Below are 19,007 nucleotides of genomic sequence, written 5' to 3'. Positions count from 1 at the left end.
AAGGAAATGCTCCTTTGTCAACACCTGTGCTTCACATCTACAATCTCCACAATCAGGGGCCTCCCGATCTACTGATAAGCACCAACTTGTAAAAGCAAATGCTGTTTCAGACAACGCCGGGCAATAACAGCCATGATTCTGCTTTCACTTAGTGCTATTTTCAAGATACCCAACAGTTTGAAAGCATGCAAGTCAAGGGCATGCCACTACACAACTGAATCAATAACAGCGGAACATTAGCGGTCCTGAGATAAATGACGTATCATTTTTACGTTTCAACGATAGTAATGTCCGACTACGTAGGTAACGCAGGCAGTCTATACACCAGGCAAAAGTCTATTACTGAATGCCTGACACCTTCAAAATGGGTCTTTAAACCCAGAGAGAAATCAGCATTCTAATGACATTCCAATGTCAATACAGTGGAGTAGTATCAGGCTGGCAAAGATCCACAGATAAAACCCACAAACAAAAATACTGCATTACCACAATCAGGAGTGTGTATATGTGCATGTGGGCAAACAGTGATGGAACCGTGTTAGTTCAATTATTTTTCAGTTTACAAACATGGTAAACCACACTAGGAAACGGAGACAATGGAGACACTTTTTAAAAAACTTTTAAATGAAATGCAAAAATGCAAATAATTTCTATGCATGAATTCCACTAGCTCAAACAGTGCTGACGCCCAGGGCCAACACATGATGCAATATCTAAATATGTTAAATTGCTGAGGCGTAGACATGATTTTTACAAAAGACCATCAACACACAGCAACAACGTAATTTTGCTAACTCATTCTTGAGAGTCGGAAATCTCCCCCAAAGAGACATTCCTTGAGGATACCTTTATAGTCCCGGGATTCACACAGTGACTAGCACAGAGTACGTACTCAAGATAAGTCAGACTTCTGATAAGCAGATTATTTTAATTGAGCAAATCTTGGAAAAACTCTTAAAACATTCCAGAATATTCTGGAAAGTATTCTAGGAGGATTAGAACACTTCAGTTTAAAACCATGCCCCATCCCTTTTTTTCTTCCTTCTTCTAAGATTTCCAGAGTGCCTGCTATGTATGGGCCAGACCTTTTGTAAGGTACTGGAGACTTAGAGTCTAAAAGAGAGAGGTGCGCATGCGTGCGTACACACACACACACACACACACACACACACACACACACACACACACACACTCAAGGGCTGTGACAGAAAGACTTGGTGGGCACACAGAGGAGGAAGTGGTTAATCCAAGCTGTCACTGGCAAAAGGGTGGGGTCTTAAACTGTGGAGAAGGCTGTTATCATTAAGAAAGATTATGCAAAATGAGATGGAACTTTGGAAAACATGAACATTTAAAAAGGAGGTAAAAGGGGACTTCCCTGGTGGCGCAGTGGCTAAGACTCTGCTCTCCCAATGCAGGGGACCCGGGTTCGATCCCTGGTCAGGGAACTAGATCCCACATGCATGCTGCTACTAAGAGTTCACATGCCACAACTAAGGAGCCCGTGAGCCGCAACTAAGACCCGGCGCAACCAAACAAGTAAATAAATATTTAAAAAAAAAAAAAAAAAGGAGGTAAAGGAAGAGGAGTGAACAGGAGGGATGTAGTGGAAATACTGAGGTCAGCTGAGTGTATCATATTGGGATCAGTTAACCTAGGTCTCCATTTTGTTATCTCTAAGAGGGTCAAAATACTTTCTAGACATTAATGAGATAACTAATGCTAGCTATATATTAGCGGTGGTCCTGCATAAATTAGGTTTGCCTTCCCTTAAAATACTAATAGTCAATATTTATTGAGTCTGCCAAACACTGTTCTTACAGTTTTCTAGGTATTATTAGTACATTTAATCCTCACAATAACCACGGCACAAGGATTGATAGCAAGTCCCATTTTATAGATTAGGAAACTGAGGCACAGAGATATTAAAAAATTTGCCTTAAGGTTACAGAGTTAGTATGTGGTAACCGCAACATGAAAATAAGTAGACTGATGCTTTAATCCCCACTCTGTTCTGCCCTTCTTCATTTTAAAGATTAAGATAATATCTTAAGTAATATCTTTTAAAATATCTCCCACAATTGTTACGAAGAATAAATGGAATGATATGTATGAAAATGCGTAAAACTATAAAAAGCTTAAGAATGTAAAATATCACTGAAAGGTGGTTTAACCAAGTACAGAGTCCATTTCCTGAGGAAATCAGACTTCACTGTTCCCGTTTGGAGAGAAGTGTTAAAAATGAGGAGTTTGTGGAGAATCACTTTGGAGACCTACCTTCTACCACCAAAGGATGAATTATTTACCAGCAATATAACCAGGCATGCCAGAGAGCAAATTATTGATTTCAGGGCCCATTTCTAATTCTGTATCAGGTTCCCTTTGTCAGGAGGTAGTACATAACCCACACAGAAAGCAGTCAGACACAGATGTTTAGACGATTGTTTTTGAGGGAGGAGATAATCAGGAGTTGGCATTTTGATAAAAATAATAACTAACACACATGATCCTGCTCCAGCTGGATGTTTAACCTGAATCCACACATTTAAATTTTAACCTGCTGAGCTCTAGGAAAGAGATATTTTTGTTATACTTTTACCCCTGAGGAAAACGGTAGTGAGGAATTTGATGACTCGCTTAAGGCCAAACAACCAATAAATGCAGAGGACACGATCTGAACTAGCATCCCCTGATCTCAAAGCCTGTGCTTTTCTCCACTGAGTTGCTTGGATTTTTATTTTTATATTTATTCACCCCAGGTCAATTTTAAAGGCCTTAAAAAATTACTGGAGAATAGAAATCTACATTCAGTACTTCCGAGGCCCCATCTCCCTCTGTGGCCAATTACACCCCTAGATTTGCTTTGATGGACATTTCCTAAAGAGTAAATGATCTTCCCTTATTATCATTAGGAGGCCCTTTCTGGTGTGTGCTCTGGGACCATGGGTCCACAACTGCTATGATCCTGGGGAGGCCCAGCTTCTTAGCCCTTGGAAAGATAAATGATTTAACTCTTCACACCAACATGGATTTGATATTCTTGCACAGTGCCACTTAAAATGCAGGACCTGTGGAGTTAGCTAATCGATTAAAAAGAGAAAAGATATTTATTCTTTGTTCATCTGACAATGTCCCATGCCTTAATCCTGTTAAACCACAGAGCCACTATTTAAATCTCGTTCCAAATCCTATTTCCAGAGTTGTGATGTTTGTGGGTGTCTGTGTCTTTGAAGGTGTGCCAATAAAAACCAGAAGCTTGATTTTCAAATCCATCAATATACACAAGAAACAAAAAGCCATGGAATTAGCACACCCAAAGGACAAAGAATTTAAAAAAATTACCCACACAAAGCCCAACCAGGAGGTGACCCCTTTTTATTGGACTAATTACAAGGAAATATAAAAGGGCAAGCTTTTATTAATCAAGCTTTTTTCACTCAGCCACGAAGAACTACTAGGCAGGAAGAAAGCAAAGAGACAGGGTGTTAATGTAAGCCTAATAATTAAATTCAGAATCAAGTAGATCAGGGGGAAGGGTGTAAATGGAAAAGTCAGGTGGAGGTAACAATTGGAATCTTAATCCAGGTGGAGGTAACAATTGGAACCTTAATCCTTTATAAAACTACATGATTGTGGAAACAGAAAGAGAAATGGAAAGCTGTCAAATATATGTATTTTTAAAGTACCAATAAAGGAGGTTACATTTAAGAGAAAGGTGAACAGTGACCAAAAAATACCACTGAGGCATTTTGGAGCACCTTGCCTTCCAGAGCATGAAGTCCTTTCCTACAAAATCTCTTCTATTTATTTTCATATCATCTCTCTGAAATACATAGGCAAGAACAGGCATGAGGGACTCAATCTTGCCCCAGATCAGATAATTAAGAGAGTGACAGACGAGGCCCCCAGTCTCTGAAATTCAGGTCAGTATTCTACGATTATCCTTCAAATATTTTGTTGAGTATAATAATTATAAGCAGAGAAACGGTAGAGATGATGTACGTAATGTCTAAAGATGTTTCTAACATGAAAAAAATTCTTGTTGCTCTCTGAATCTGAGTATTTCTACTTTTTAAAAAATACTGAATAAGGAATAGGAAACAGCCATGAAAAAGTGGAAGGGAAACCATCAAAGTCAGGAGACGGAAGGTCTAATCCCAGCTCAAATTCGCTGTGCCAACTTGGACAACATTCTTTAAACTCTCTGGGCCTCGGTTTTCCTACAAATAATACAAGGATGTTGAGATTACTCATTTCATTGATCATTATGCCCTGGGCTGACTGTCCCATGTACTGTGAGGGAAGCCAGGAAATGATGGTCCTCACAACGGAGGGTTTGCCATCTGCAGATGAAAAGGTGGGAAGATCATTACACACAGGCAAACAAATGAGGACAGTAAACCAAACGATAAGGATGGTAATTCGGTTCATACGGTGGCATTGGATGAGGGAGGAAGAAGAGGCTGCTGGGATGGGAGACTGTACGGAAGACTTTGCACAGAAGAGATTTCTTAATCTGAGTCTTTCAGAATGAGTTTCTTTTGTGATCAAGGTGTTTTGAAAAACATAAGTTCCGTGTGGCTGGAATGTAGGCTCCAAGGCTGATGGGAAACATTTAGGGAAAGCGAAGTGGAAAAGGAGGAAAACAGTCATCTTGCAAAGGGTCTCATAAGTTGCTCTAAGGGCTCTGGACATGTAAACGATGGCAAGGTACTGGCAGAGTTGTACAGAAGAGCAATCCCCTTTGCACTTTACAAACATCATTGTAGGCATGGTGAAGACTGCATACAGCAGGGAGTAGAAAGAATCAGAATCCAAGGAGACCATTAGGAGCTCAGGTTAATACTTCAGGCAAGAGATGGGACGAAGAAGAGCCAACACAGCCAAGAAATATTTAGAAAGAGGAATGCTAGACTGGGTGATCAAATAGATGTTGGTTTTGACAGAGCTGAAGTTACTGTGAGGCTTCTGGCTTGGGTGACTGTGTGGGTGGAAAACAGGAAGAAAACTGGGCCTGGAGGAGATGAACAAATAGATTCTTTTCCAGTGCCAAGTCTTTTCATGGAAGAAAGGGGTCAGGGTACTTGGTGTTTTGGGAAAAGACGCCTTTGGGTATTAAGATCTATTTATTTAGTTGAGGTTGAGTGTCTCCCCAAGCAGCCCTGGGCTGGACATATACCGGGGCAGGTGGCATCATTTTATGATGGGCTGTTGATAGCATACAGAGGTGGGGCAAAAGAAAGGGACAGAAACTCACAGTTGTAAGTTTGCACGCTGAGGACACGGCAGGCTCCCTTCAGGGGTACCGTGATGGTTTCTGTCTGATTTACCTGTGGGTATGTGTGGCTCCGCACTCTTAATAATCCTTTCTCCACAGAGCAGCCCAGAGTGAGCCTTGCAAATATACACATATCTGGTCATTTCATTCTCCTCCCGTGGTCCCGTTACACTCAGACCACAGGCTGCAGGCTTTTGTCCCAGCCAACCTCTCTGCCCTTACCTTGTTTCACCTGCTCCTTACTCACTTTTTTATGTTCCTTGAATTTTCCAAATGTGTTCCCATCCTAGGGCCTTTGTGTGAGTTGTTTCGAGCACCTGGGCCATTTCTCCCAGCTGGCTCCTTTTCATGCATCTTCCAGCTTGTGTGTCTCCTTCTTTCAAGAGGTTTTTTTTCTGACCAAGCCCCTGGGGTGGCTTTCCAGTCGTCTCCAATCATCCCCCCGTTACACTTTCATCAGAGCACTTATCACCTCCAGACATTTGTTAGTTATCTATCTTACTCGACTCCACGGTAAGCTCTGTGAGATCACAGGCCCGTTTGTCTTATTAAATACAGTGTCCTCAGAGTGCTGAAAAGTGGCCAGATCACTGCAGGTGTCATAATTTCAATGAATAAGGGAACAAATGAATGAACACAAATATTCTAGAAAAGTGATGATGCTATTGAGTACAAAACAAAAAACTCACAAAACTTCTGGCAGTTTCAAAAGTGATCAGGTTTGCAAGTGACATAGCATGTAAATACTTAAATGGTAACTTAAAATTAAATTCAAGCTAAGAAAAAGAACAAAAATGGCAAGCAAGTACGTAAAGGCCCACCAGGCAGGTAGGCAGAAAAGAGATTCAGCTAACGCGTTCTAGGGACGCGTTAAAAATAAAAATAAACAAGGAACACAGGACCACTCTGCTTGCTATCCTCATTTTCTAAAAGGACTTGCTGATGTCTTCTGGTCTTTTCTGAAGCCTTTTTTCCCCCCTGAAAACCATCATCACAATGATCCACAACATTCAATCAAGTCTCCCATTCAGGAGAGGAGAGAGGGGCTGATGAATAAATTCACACAGATATTCTCTTCGTCTTTTCTCACCTTTCCAGGCCAATATGCTTTGCTTCAGTGCCCCGGGAGGTACCCTCCACATAGGCTGCAATGTGAAGAGTGCCCCCTGGGTTTGTGCAATATGGCCGTCCTGGAAAGAGAGAATCGCCAGCCAAGCGTGTCAGCACAACATTCCTGGCTGCCTAGGCTTCTTTATGAGGGAGGATTTTCCGTTAAAAGTGTCCTGGCAAGACAAAAAAAATTGTCACTGCTATGTACAACGAGTTTCTAATAACCAAAACGAAAATGGGCTACATTGTATATTATTCTTGAGGCTGGTGCTGCATTGGTTGTAGGTTTTGGCATAACTCAGGGGAATCTCCGGGTCCCTTCCTCTCAGTGGTATTCCCGGGGCTCTCTGCTCCCATCTCAACGGTCTCCCTGCTACCTGAGCTTTCTTGAGACACAGGAGAGCGTCAGACACAAAATTCAATGAAAATGTAGTCTTCGAGGAGCTCCCAAGGTAATATTTGAAATACATGGCATGGATTATGGAAAAGACACTCTCTGTTAGCCAAAATAATAAGGACTCCTCCAAATAATTGAGATTGCATGGTACAGAGGACTTCCAATGACTTCCAAAGACTTAATAGACGGTTTCATGATCAATAACAAGGCTATTGTCCACAAAAATAGAAAAACCCACAAGGGTCAGCAAAATCTCATAGGAAATATTGGCGCAGTACCAACAGGAAGGGGCGAGAATGAGTCTAGTCCCACTTAGAGGCAGAGACTGAGTCAACTGGCAGCATTTCAGCTACATGATGATTCTACTTCAAAGTCTCCTCACAAGATCACTCCATGAGCTTTCGCAGTACACCTGCCATTTACCAACTTCTACCTCTAGGTGGCAGCAACTTCCTTCTGTTCTCAACACCCTCGCCTTTGGCCTTTGCTTCCTACCTTCAATACAATTCCACACTTCTCTTTCTCAAAAAAACACTTCACAGCCTGTAAAGTTTGGGGAAGATTACTGTAAGCCACTTGCACTGTAAGAAATCAGTCCATTCTTTCGGTTAAGCTACAGGGCTCTTCAAAGAGTACGAAATAAGAAAAACAAATACCGTATGCTAACACATATATATATATGGAATCTAAAAAAATAAAGGTTCTGAAGAACCTAGGGGCAAGACAGGGATAAAGACGCAGACGTAGAGAATGGACTTGAGGACACAGGGAGGGGGAAGGGTAAGCTGGGACGAAGTGAGAGAGTGGCATGGACATATATACACTACCAAGTGTAAAATAGATAGCTAGTGGGAAGCAGCCGCATAGCACAGGGAGATCAGCTCGGTGCTTTGTGACCACCTAGAGGGGTGGGATAGGGAGGGTGGGAGGGAGACGCAAGAGGGAGGAGATATGGGGATATATGTATACATATAGCTGATTCACTTTGTTATACAGCAGAAACTAACACACCATTGTAAAGCAATTATATTCCAATAAAGATATTAAAAATTGAGTACGAAATAATTCAGGTCTAAAGTGAAAAATAATAGAAAGCTATTTTCTTTCTTTCTCCAGACCTATCAACTACAAAATCTAAGGAAAGCAATGTTTCTTCTTCTTTACAGTCCTCTAAGGAAAGAAGGCAATGAGTAGAGGAATGGGAAAATAGATGGAATTGGAGAGATTTCTATTTTACAAGAACATTAATTTAATCCTATGGGTAATTTAAATCATTGCTTTCTAAAGGATATAACCCAATATGTCTTATGTATGAAGGCATTCCAAATATAGGGTGGAAGAGAATATTTACTAGTCACACAGAATTAGTAACATACAGAGTGTTACCCTTCTGTTTATTTGGCCTTCACAGAAACTGAAGTAAACTGGTTCCATCTGTAACCTAAAAAGCTATCATTTCTGCTCAGATGTAACACCTGCCCTTCCTGGAGCATGTATTCACCTAATGTATCAAACCACAGTCCTACCTACCTATACTCACCTGCTCAGGATTCTAAACTGTTACAGTTAAGAAGGACCCAGGAGAGTCGAAGTAACTTATAGCCTCATTTGAGATTATAATAACTGCCGGGTATGTCAAAAAAAATCACCCAGGTGGTAGGAAAAGATTCCTTTTATGTGAAGTTGACATTCAATTGTGGGCTAATACCTAGGGTTTATGAAGCACTTTCTTTCAAGGTGATACTATGACGAGTATTATCTCTGTTGCACTCTTCCCAAGACCGAATTTGAATAGTTTGGGAAAAACACCATTCATTCATTCACTTAACAGAAATACTGGGGTGAAAGGGGCAGAAAGATCGATTTAGTGTAAGTGACAAATTTATACTAGAACCCAAGCCTGCAGACTTCAAGCCCTATTCATTTCATAGGAGGCTCCTCTATTTTATATCTTTTCACAATAACTGTGTTTGTTTCTTCCATAAACTTATTTATTTATTTATTTATGGCTGTGTTGGGTCTTCGTTGCTGTGCGCGGGCTTTCTTTAGTTGCGGCAAGCGGGGGCTACTCTTTGTTGCGGTGCGCGGGCTTCTCATTGCGGTGGCTTCTCTTGTTGAGGAGCACGGGCTCTAGGCGCGCGGGCTTCAGTAGTTGTGGCTCGTGGGCTCAGTAGTTGTGGCTCCTGGGCTCTAGAGCGCAGGCTCAGTAGTTGTGGCGCACGGACTTAGTTGTTCCGTGGCATGTGGGATCTTCCCGGACTAGGGATCGAACCCGTTGTCCCCTGCATTGGCAGGCGGATTCTTAACCACTGTGCCACCAGGGAAGCCCTTAAGTGCGTTTGGTTTTATTTATTTTTTACTTTTTTGGCTGCGCCTCCTGGCATGCGGGATCTTAGTTCCCTGACCAGGGATTAAACCCACGCCCCCTGCAGTGGAAGCATAGAATCTTAACCACAGGACAGCCAGGGAAGTCCCAGCGTGTTTGGTTTTAAAAGCTGCTTTTTAAGATACATGATTTAAAGTAGGATTTCTGGGAAAATGGAGAGTTTGAGGGGATTAGGATCAAAAACTATTAAGTCTCAAGAATGAAGTCTATTTTGATTAAACACTCTTCTTGTGCTTCGAACATTTAAGAGTGAGGCCGGAGAGAAGCCACTTATTCTAGTTACTAATTGCAGGGGTGCCTTCATCATCCAAAATATAAGACAAGACGGCCTCCAAGGCATAACAGTGAAGTTCAGTAACCGCCTTTACTGGTCGCTTCTAGTTCACTGGATAACAGGGCAAGCGGACGGTACTGGTTTATGACGCATCCTCTTTCCCATCACCTTTTGGTACCAGCAGCCCCTCTTCCTTTGGGACACTCCTTATGTGTGGTCGTAACAGGACTGTTAACCAAGGTAGGTACCCTCCCCACCTCGGCCAAGGGCTGGGCACCTGCGCCAGGCTGGGGCTGATCAGACTCTGACCTCCTTGACTGAGATCGAGGAGCTGGGAAACGAGTCAGCTCCCCTCGTTCTGGACCGGCACCTGCTTCTTCAATCTTGCTTCCGGGTGCTGTCCTGCTCCCTGTGTTTCCTGAGGCCCAGCTCCTCTTTTTTCCTTTGACTCCCGTAACCCACCTCACGTCCTTCGACAAAATTACCTTTGGCTTAAGTAAAACAGACTCAGTTTCCATTACTTCCAACAAAAGAAACTCACCTGATAAAGGAGACTAAACTGAATGAAAACTGAGACAGAGGTAATGGCTACAGACAGTAGATTCCTGCAGGGTCCTCAGCTCTCCTGCTACTGATTAGCTGAGGGTTTATGTGCAGCAGCTGGGGCTAAAACCCGTGGGATATGGGTTGGTTTTAATTGGGGGGTAAATAGGTCACACGTTATCTACTGCTCTCTTAGAACCGATTAAGAGAAATATGAGGATATTGGTCCTTCCTTAGGTAATGTAGTACTGTACCAAGAAATGTAATAAATAGCCAATTTGAAGGAAATTGTTAAGAAACTTTATGAAAATCTAGGGGTCAGCTGAGAAGAATTATAGTAAGATGAGGATATATTATTTAATTTAAAAATTGCTAGTTCACTGTCCGTGTGTATACAGATAAATCTCCATGGCTAGAAAGATTATATTGGAAATATGACTGAAAAACCCAAATCAAAACAAAACCGCTGGTACCCCAAGCATTCTCTTAAGATTTATGATCCTGAGTGGTATTCCCAGCACATTCAAGAACACATTAGGATTTTTGATTGGGTCCTAATATTAAGTCATTATTCTTTCAAATATATATATTTAGAAGTCAGCTTTGGTTAGCTAATTCTTTAGCCCAAAAATATCCACTGAAAAATACTGTAAAAGGCTAAGAAAGACGGAGGCTCCTCTAGAGATATATAAAATAAGATCTTTCATTGTTTTAATTTCATACATTAATTATAACAGAACTTGTACTGGTGCTAACAGTAGGTACATCATTTTTTTCATATTGGGACAGTTTTTTCCTTGCATTATTCATTAATGACTCCCTAAATCCCCTTATTCTGCCTGTTTCATTACAATACAACCATTATTTTAAAGGTCTACATCTGAACAAGTTTAACAGGGAGGGGATTGTGATGGAGGATAATGCACACTGCACACTTTAAAACTATAAAAAGCTGTAGTTTAAGTAGCTTTCCCAGTAAAATCATGATTCCTGATTGTGTGGATTTTAAATACCCTTAAGCTATATAAAACCAAGCTAAGAAACAACAATTATATGAAAAAATATGCTACAAATCCCCGAATTACAAACAAGTCATTTTGTTTTTTTCTTTTCTTCTGCCTACTTTGGATTTAATTTGTTCTTCTTTTTCTGGTGTCCTAAGGTTAAAAACTTAAAGATTATTGATTTTATAGAGACACAGATGTAGAGAACAAACATATGGACACCAAGGGGGGAAAGTGGTGGGGGGGTGGTGCTGTGATGAATTGGGAGATTGGGATTGACATGTATACACTAATATGTATAAAATGGATGACTAATAAGAACCTGCTGTATAAAAAAATAAAATTAAATTAAAAAAAAAAAGATTACTGACTTTAGATCCTTCTTCTTTTCTAACATATGCTTTCAGTGCAATAAATTTCCTCCTAAGCACTGCTTTTTGATGCATCCTACAAATTTTGATAAGTTGTGTTTTCATTTTCATTTACAGCTGACCCTTAAGCAACACGGGTTTGAACCGTGTGGGTCCACGTATATGCAGATTTTTTTCAATAAGTATGTAGTACAGTACTACACGATCAGAGGTTGGTTGAACCCGTGTATGGGGAAGCATGGATATGGAGGGCTGACTGTAAAGTTATACACAGACTTTCAACTACACAGGGTCAGTGCCCCTAACCCCTGCTTGTTCAAGAGTCAACTGTAGTTAAAAGTATTTTTAAATTTCTCTTGAAATTTCTTCTTTGACCCCTGTATTACACAGAAGTATGTTGTTAAGTCTCTGTGTATTTTTAGATTTTTCCAAACAAGTCCTTTTGAATACTGAACTAATATTTCTTGGTCATGCTAAACTTAGTTAATACAACAGAGGTGTTTTAATACACAATAGTACCACACCTAGCTACAGTGCTGAGAAGATGCCACAAAGAACAAGGAATATATTGACATGCCCAATAAGACGCTAATATGGTCTTGAGCAGCGGGTTGGTAAAAACAAATTACTAATGAACTTTTAATAGAAAAATGTCTCAGAAGTGGTGACCTTTTAGCTCAGCATGATCTTATAGCCTTAATTCTCCCACAATTAGAAAATAATTGTAGAAAATAACTTACTTTAACTTTTTTCCCAAATCATCTTTATTGTGATTGAAGTAATACTAGACACAAAAATCAACTGATATTACAGGAATGTGAAACACTTTTATCGACTGTTCTTGCTGAAATTCTGGGTAATAGAGAATTGAAGAAAATTAGACCAAAGGTCGTTAAGAAGGGCAATCTGAAAGACAGCATACAAGTTTAAAGTATACATAATTGTCACCAAGCTAAATTTGAGGAGGTGGTGGAAGTAACGAATTTACTAGCTGACACTGGATTATAACATAAGAAAAGATATGGATTTGGAGGGATTTTAAATGTGGCAACACTGTGGAAGTACTTTTCATTGTAATGCAGGATACAGAGAACTCGCAAACCGGTTTACGATTATATAAACCACAGCCCATTTTCTGAATGTTATCAAACACTGGAGAGACCATGCTTCCAAACTAAATCTAAAGGCAACCTGCTGTCACTTATTTGCCAACACGTATGGATTTAAAAAAAAAAAAAAAAAAATGAAGGCCAGGCAGGCACTCTGGCAACTGGAATTTTCACGTATTGAAGTTCAGACAGAGTATCATAATTTTTGCCCCCTAAGTCAAGAAGCAGTGAAATGCTCTGGTAATTAAAATAACATAGTCAATATTATCTATAAATAATGAGCATGCAAGGATCTGCAGGATGATGAGTAAACATTTTGGCAGGGAGCAACTGCTACATATTGGAATGGAAAGCAATGTCTTTATCAGGCCTCTCTCGCCTCCTTCTTTCTCTCCCCCGTCACATCAATCTCATGGGAATTTCCCAGACAAAAGCCTTCTGCTTAGCTTGTAATGAATTAAACATCCATCTGATTTAATCTTTAGCATTTCTCTTGCTCTGCCCACAGGTAACTAACTGCCACGTAGCAGAAAGCTGACTGGACCAGGAGTGCAGCGAACTGGTTTTATGCCCACATCTGACATGGAACACATTTCTGTCTTTGGACCTCCATTTCTACATTTGTAAAAGTGAGAGGTTGAACTGAACTTGATAATGCTTACAGCTCCTTTTCAGCCCCACAGTTGATAACTACTGCATGTGGACACGTAGAACATGGGTTAGTTCTACCTCAGCTTTCTGAAAGGTTTCCAGTATCAACAACTTGGGCACCTTCCTCTGTTAAGGCAAAAAGTTTAAACAAGAAGGAATGTCCCTATTTTTATGACAAAAATCCATACTGCTTATATCCTTCACAAAGTCTCAATGAAGTCATGTCTAACATTTGCAGCTATATGCATATAAATATTTAAGTTCATTGTAGCACAGCGTATCAAACAATAAAACATCAAAGTGTGCAAAGGCTCTTCCTGCCCTCCCCAAAATTGGTGACACAGAATTTTTTCACTTCCAAATGTGAAATGTGATTCACACCCAGAATGTGTCATAATTTGCATGGATACGCTATTAAAACTGGAGCTTCTTTTGTAGACAGCTACATAACATCTCAGGCATGCTGGTAAGAAAGGAGTTATGACTGAGACTGGTGGTGGCAGCATCCGGTTGGTTAGAGAAAATTAATCCTATTTTACTAATGGCAATTCCTATTCACAATGCCTAATTTTCTCCATTATCGTATAAATAGTCCACAGTGTCTATTATGTGACACATACCTCTGTCACATAATAGCCCTACATGGATGCTTTGGGTGCAGAGTACAACCATGACTACACCATCATCAAACAACCATATACACCCAAGTCTTTGAAAACTCTGGGACTGGAGCAGGATGGAAGGAGAAATAAAGAGAAGAACGAAAAGCTATAAATGAGCATATACTACGTGTATGTTTTTGGAATCCTCCCACTGATCCTGGCAAGCTTGGAGCCTTAAATCAACTTCGACGTTCAGTTCAGAGATATTCCCCACCGAGCCCCTCCCTGTCCTGGTTCAACCTACACACCAAACACAGGTTCCAGATTTCTAGAATAGCTTTAGGAATAAAAGAGCCGAAAGACGACTTGGAAACAGCCACTCTCTGTGGGTTTGGTATCAGAATACAAGAGCTTCAAGCAAAAAGATCTGTGAAGAAGAAAAGCCTATCTGTACGTTCAACTCTCTAATAAGACTTGCCCCATTTGCCCCCATTTGCCCCCACCATGGAGCAAAATATTTTTTTTCCTGTCATCATATGTAAGAAAAAATACCAAATGCTCTTGAAAAGGTTCATATTGGAACAAAGGAAGGTGTGAAAGAGGAGAGCTGTGACACGTGACATAGAGAATGAAGTTCATGTGCTGAACCTCAAAGGCTTCATCAATCCTCAAATCAACAAATATTACTAGAGAGGGATGGCAGTCAGGGGAGAGCCATTCTGATAGAGTTTATATCTGGTCTGGATTGCTACTTCTGATTAAATGAATATTAAATGAGTTGCCCAGCGATCTCGTGTTCTCTACTGGGGTGCTAATAGATCTTGCAAGAGGTTCTTACTGCCATTTCTTAATCCTAAAAGTTAGCAGATAGTTATAACAGACCTCGCTCTATCCTAACATCTGTCATTGGACCCTTTACAGTCTGGTGCTTTCAGCTCCTTCCTGGTTATGTATATTTTTTTAACCACATTTTCTTTCCACTGCAGCAGGTTTGTTTGTCTTGAACAGACATTCTTTTCCACACCTTTTTTCAGCTCCAAAGGAAATGCTGCCACAGGAATGAGGCCAGTGGATGGATGCTGCCTCTTGTACTGACATTGTGCAAAGAAAAACACTATTTACAATTTTAAGCCATCTTTACTCAATAATAAATAGTGGTTTGATAGTTCAACCACAGCTGTTGACATTTACAACCAATTGTCATGCATTTCCTAGGCATAACTTACAAGTTCAAGCTTTTTCATCTTTCACTGAGGTTTAATGCTTTATGTGATGAACAATATTTTTTAACTGATTGCACCACTTGCTGGCTTCACAGAATCACCCAACATCACTCACATATAATGTCTGTGGATCTAACTCAAGCCGGAACCAAGTTAGTGCTGAACTTGCCATCTAATTCTATAAACTATCCCAAACTTCTATTTTGCGGAGAGCAACTATCACTTTCATATCCATGGCTAGCATGAGTATTTAAAACTTCTGGATGTTCAGAGCCAATATTTCACAAAGAAATAGCAAGAGTTTATCACTTAAGTAGATGTAGATGCTGGGTGATTCACTGGGCTTCTTCCCGGCTGGGTGATTTATTTCCATACACCAGCCTCATAGTATTTACGTAAGAAAAAATTCAAGGTAGCATATGCAATAGGATTTTTAACTAAACTCACGACCAAATAATTTAGAAATGTCTCCAGGTCTTTGTATATGTGTTTCAATCAATAAAGGAAGTGCTATGTCAACCCTCTGCTTTTCCTATTAATTCTGGGTCTTTACTCAAAAACCTTCTTCTTGGGGATGGGTTTTCTGACAATCCTCTTCTTTCCTCTATACTTTTCCCCTTCCCAACTGCTCACTCCCAAACTAGTCTTAAACAGAGCTGATTACATTCTCCTCTGAACATTATACTATGAATGTATCTCTTACAGCATTATCCACATTTTATTATATATTATTTGTATAATGTAATATTGTATATTATATACGTGAGACATCACACACACCCCTCTCCTACAAGACAGTGAGCCCCGTAAAGACAGAAAGCATATTTTATTTATCTTTGTAATCTAGTGCCTGAGAGTGTAAATAAATGTTGCTGAATAAATAAATGTTGAATTTTCTCAAGCCTAGTAGTAAAGATCCCTTTTGTTTTTCATGGATTACTTCTGTGGAGATAACAGTGGTTTAAACTTACTAACAAAATACTGTGCTATGAATTATGTAGGAACAAGTTACTGTTATTCTAATACTCCAGAAAGGAAAAGTGAAGGAAAGAAAATGTGTTATGTACTCGGTGTTCCACATTTAGCCACTGAGAAATAAGGTGTAGAAACTGGATTTTATACCTGACAACGTGGTACTCCATTAGCTTATGTCACTCACTTGAACAGTTCATATTCTCTATTTGTAATAAAGTTTCTTTAGCACAATATGCTTTGGACTAAGAAGGCATATCAGTTCCGTGCAGTCAAAAAAGGGCCTGATTTCTCCCTTTCCTTTTATGTAATGGCAATCAGCATTGTTACCCTCTCAGCTTTCCAGGTTTGACAGGGAACGGTATGCTTTAGTGACTGTGAGAAACCATGAGGGATGCCCCAGCTTTTAGGGAGTGTGTAAGCAAATGGCTGTTTCCTCTGTACTCCATTTCCCACTCTGTGAAAAAGAAAAGCATAATATTTAACATCACCAAGCTACTGTGAGGGTTAATTAGATTTAATGGGGGAAGGGAGGAAAGCTGATTAGGCACTATTCAAAGTCAAAGAATCATTATTTTGTGTCTAAAAATAATCCTGATTTAGGAGTAAAATTAATTTGGAAGCTCAATCTTTGGTAATCATCTTCCCATACCTAAAAAAAAAAAATGCCATAGTTTTTAATCAAAATCCCATTCTAAGTGCAATTCAATGAAGTAAAAGAATGGAGATCTGTGAATGTCCATTCACCTTTGAAATAAGAGTACACAGATCAGTTCTTTCTTTTTCTTTTTTCTTTTCCCTACTTCCCTCCCTCCCTTCCTTTGCTCCTTCCTTCCTTTTTTTGAAGATACACTATGTGTGGAAAGGTTAATTTTGGAGAATGGAGTAACGTAAACAAATATAGATTTTAAATCTACATTGATTTTTGTTTGTTTCATATGAAACATTTGTGAAACACTTTAAATTCCCTCTTTAAGGAATCAGTAATCAATGTTCTGTGGTTGAAATAACTCTTCAGGTCATATCTGATAAGTTCCATCTCTATTTCTGTTCAAGAACTAGTCAGTCCACCTAGAGGGGTGGGATACGGAGGGTGGGAGGGAGACGCAAGAGGGAGGAGATATGGGGATATATGTATATGTATAGCTGATTCACTTTGTTATAAAGCAGAAACTAACACACCATTGTAAAGCAATTATACTCCAATAACGATGTAAAAAACAAACAAACAAAAAAAAGAACTAGTCAGTGAAAGAAGATCTTTGTATTCCCCAAATTAAAAAACAAATCCCTTGATATTTAAGGCTAAGGTCAGAAAAAGGGCATCTAAACAGTAATCATCATAATTAATTTAATAGATTAATTTACTATGAAAATCTTCATGAGAAGTAGAAGCTGGTACCTGAGAAAAATCCGAGTTGTTGTCTAAATCTTACTAAAAAAGTGAGTGTCTTCTAAAAATGGGAAACATTCTTTAAAAATGTTAACAGTTGATAATCTTTGGAAATATGCCATATCTGTCAGGAAAAAAATGTTGCACTCATTTTTTGGTGAGTGAAGACGCTTTGGCTGGAAAGGAACTCTATTCGTGTTTGTTTAGAATTTTCCAAAGGAAAGGGAAATAATGTAGTTCAGTCAGTAGAAATGAATTCTCTACAGATAAAGCAGGAATAATTCTCTTTTAACACAGTCCTATTAAAAATTCCCATCAGACTTATAAATTCTCATCACCTAGACTGTATACTCACCAAGCAAACTTCTGATTATTCATTCGATTTCCCCGGACCCTTGATACTGGGGACGGATGTACCCTGTAGGAGATGAGAGTAATCCAGTCATTGAAAAAGCATTTTCCTGATTATAAATGAACAAATAAAAAGTGATCTGGCTTATAAATGATCTCTTTTAGATTTGCTTAATATAAAATGCCCCAGAACTTGAGCACCTCTTAGTAAATGGATGCAGTTAAATTCCTATGCCTACAGACCAGCAGTCAGTCTCTCTCTTTCCTTCTGCACCACTTTTAACATAAAAAGTGTTTGTCACAATGTTGACTGTGAAGACCCCCCAAAAACAGGACCAGTTTTAGTAAGTTGATTCATTCATTCAGTCCAACAAAAAGTTACTGCTGCCTACCTAATCCTTGCCAGGTTTAGGAGTGCATAAAGGTAATGTAAGGTCTGGTGCTGGCCCTCAGTGAGCCCTTTCTGCTACCTGTTTCCATAAGGAGGACACGAAGAGACAGTCTAAGTATACACTCCCTCAGTCAACTTCCAGATTTAAAGCCCTGAAAAGCAAGATAATGAAGGGGATCAGTATACGCCACCCCAAAATACACTACTGAGGCATAAGGATTATTTTCATTTGAAGGCAACCACAAACAAAAACAGGAGGAGGAGCTCTCTACCTTCCCTTTATATGCCTAAAAGCAGGGCATACATTTCCCTTTTGTAAAGGAAATTTTCATTTTTAAAGGCGTTCCCTCCCCCACCCCCCCATACCAGGAAGCGGAGTACAATGTACAACTCTTATCACCAAAAATGGTATTGAGATGAGCTGGCATAAACAACCCTTATTTACCATTAGTTTCCCCCATACATTTCCTAGTCACCTTCCTAAAATTTAGCCCCCCTAAACGTCCAGACCCCCTTTTCTTTTGACAAGGCACTTCTCTACAATTTATTACCCTTTGTTAAAATGGTATATAAGCTTCAAATTTTAACCACCCCTTTGAGTTACTCACCACTGAGTATTCCTGCATGCATGTATGCATGCATGTTTTATGTATAAATAAACTGTTTTGATTTTTATTCCTCTTGCTAATCTATCTTTTGTCAGTTTAATTTGCAGGCCCCCAGACCCCGAACATGAGAGGGTAGAGGAAAAAAATTTTTTTTCCTCCCCTACAATAACTTCATCCAAATGTCCAGGCACAGAATCTGTGGGAATGGAGGAGAAAGGATAGGTGAATAGTTATTTCTAGTAGGAAGGTCTTCTAGATGTGATACTCTCCAGCCGGGCTTTAAAGAAAACAAAGTCATTTCAAACCTTTAGCTAAATTATGGGGAAAAGATAGTAAAGACTATA

At 39.7% G+C, this 19,007-nt stretch overlaps 1 protein-coding gene across 3 annotated transcripts in view; it reads right to left on the bottom strand.

The window, feature by feature from the left end:
* The window catches only part of KLF12 (KLF transcription factor 12), a 450,322-nt gene that overhangs the window by 57,423 nt on the left and 373,892 nt on the right, over positions 1-19,007 (bottom strand). For all 3 annotated transcript variants that reach the window (XM_061170610.1, XM_061170611.1, XM_061170612.1), the window contains one exon: positions 17,669-17,731. In XM_061170610.1, the coding sequence (XP_061026593.1) occupies positions 17,669-17,731 (63 nt within the window). The remainder of the gene's footprint in view (positions 1-17,668; positions 17,732-19,007) is intronic.

This window comes from Eubalaena glacialis, chromosome 16, assembly GCF_028564815.1.
Source record: "Eubalaena glacialis isolate mEubGla1 chromosome 16, mEubGla1.1.hap2.+ XY, whole genome shotgun sequence".
Lineage (NCBI taxonomy): Eukaryota > Metazoa > Chordata > Mammalia > Artiodactyla > Balaenidae > Eubalaena > Eubalaena glacialis.
Note: the sequence above shows the minus strand (reverse complement) of the source record. Positions and strands in the feature narration are given on the sequence as shown.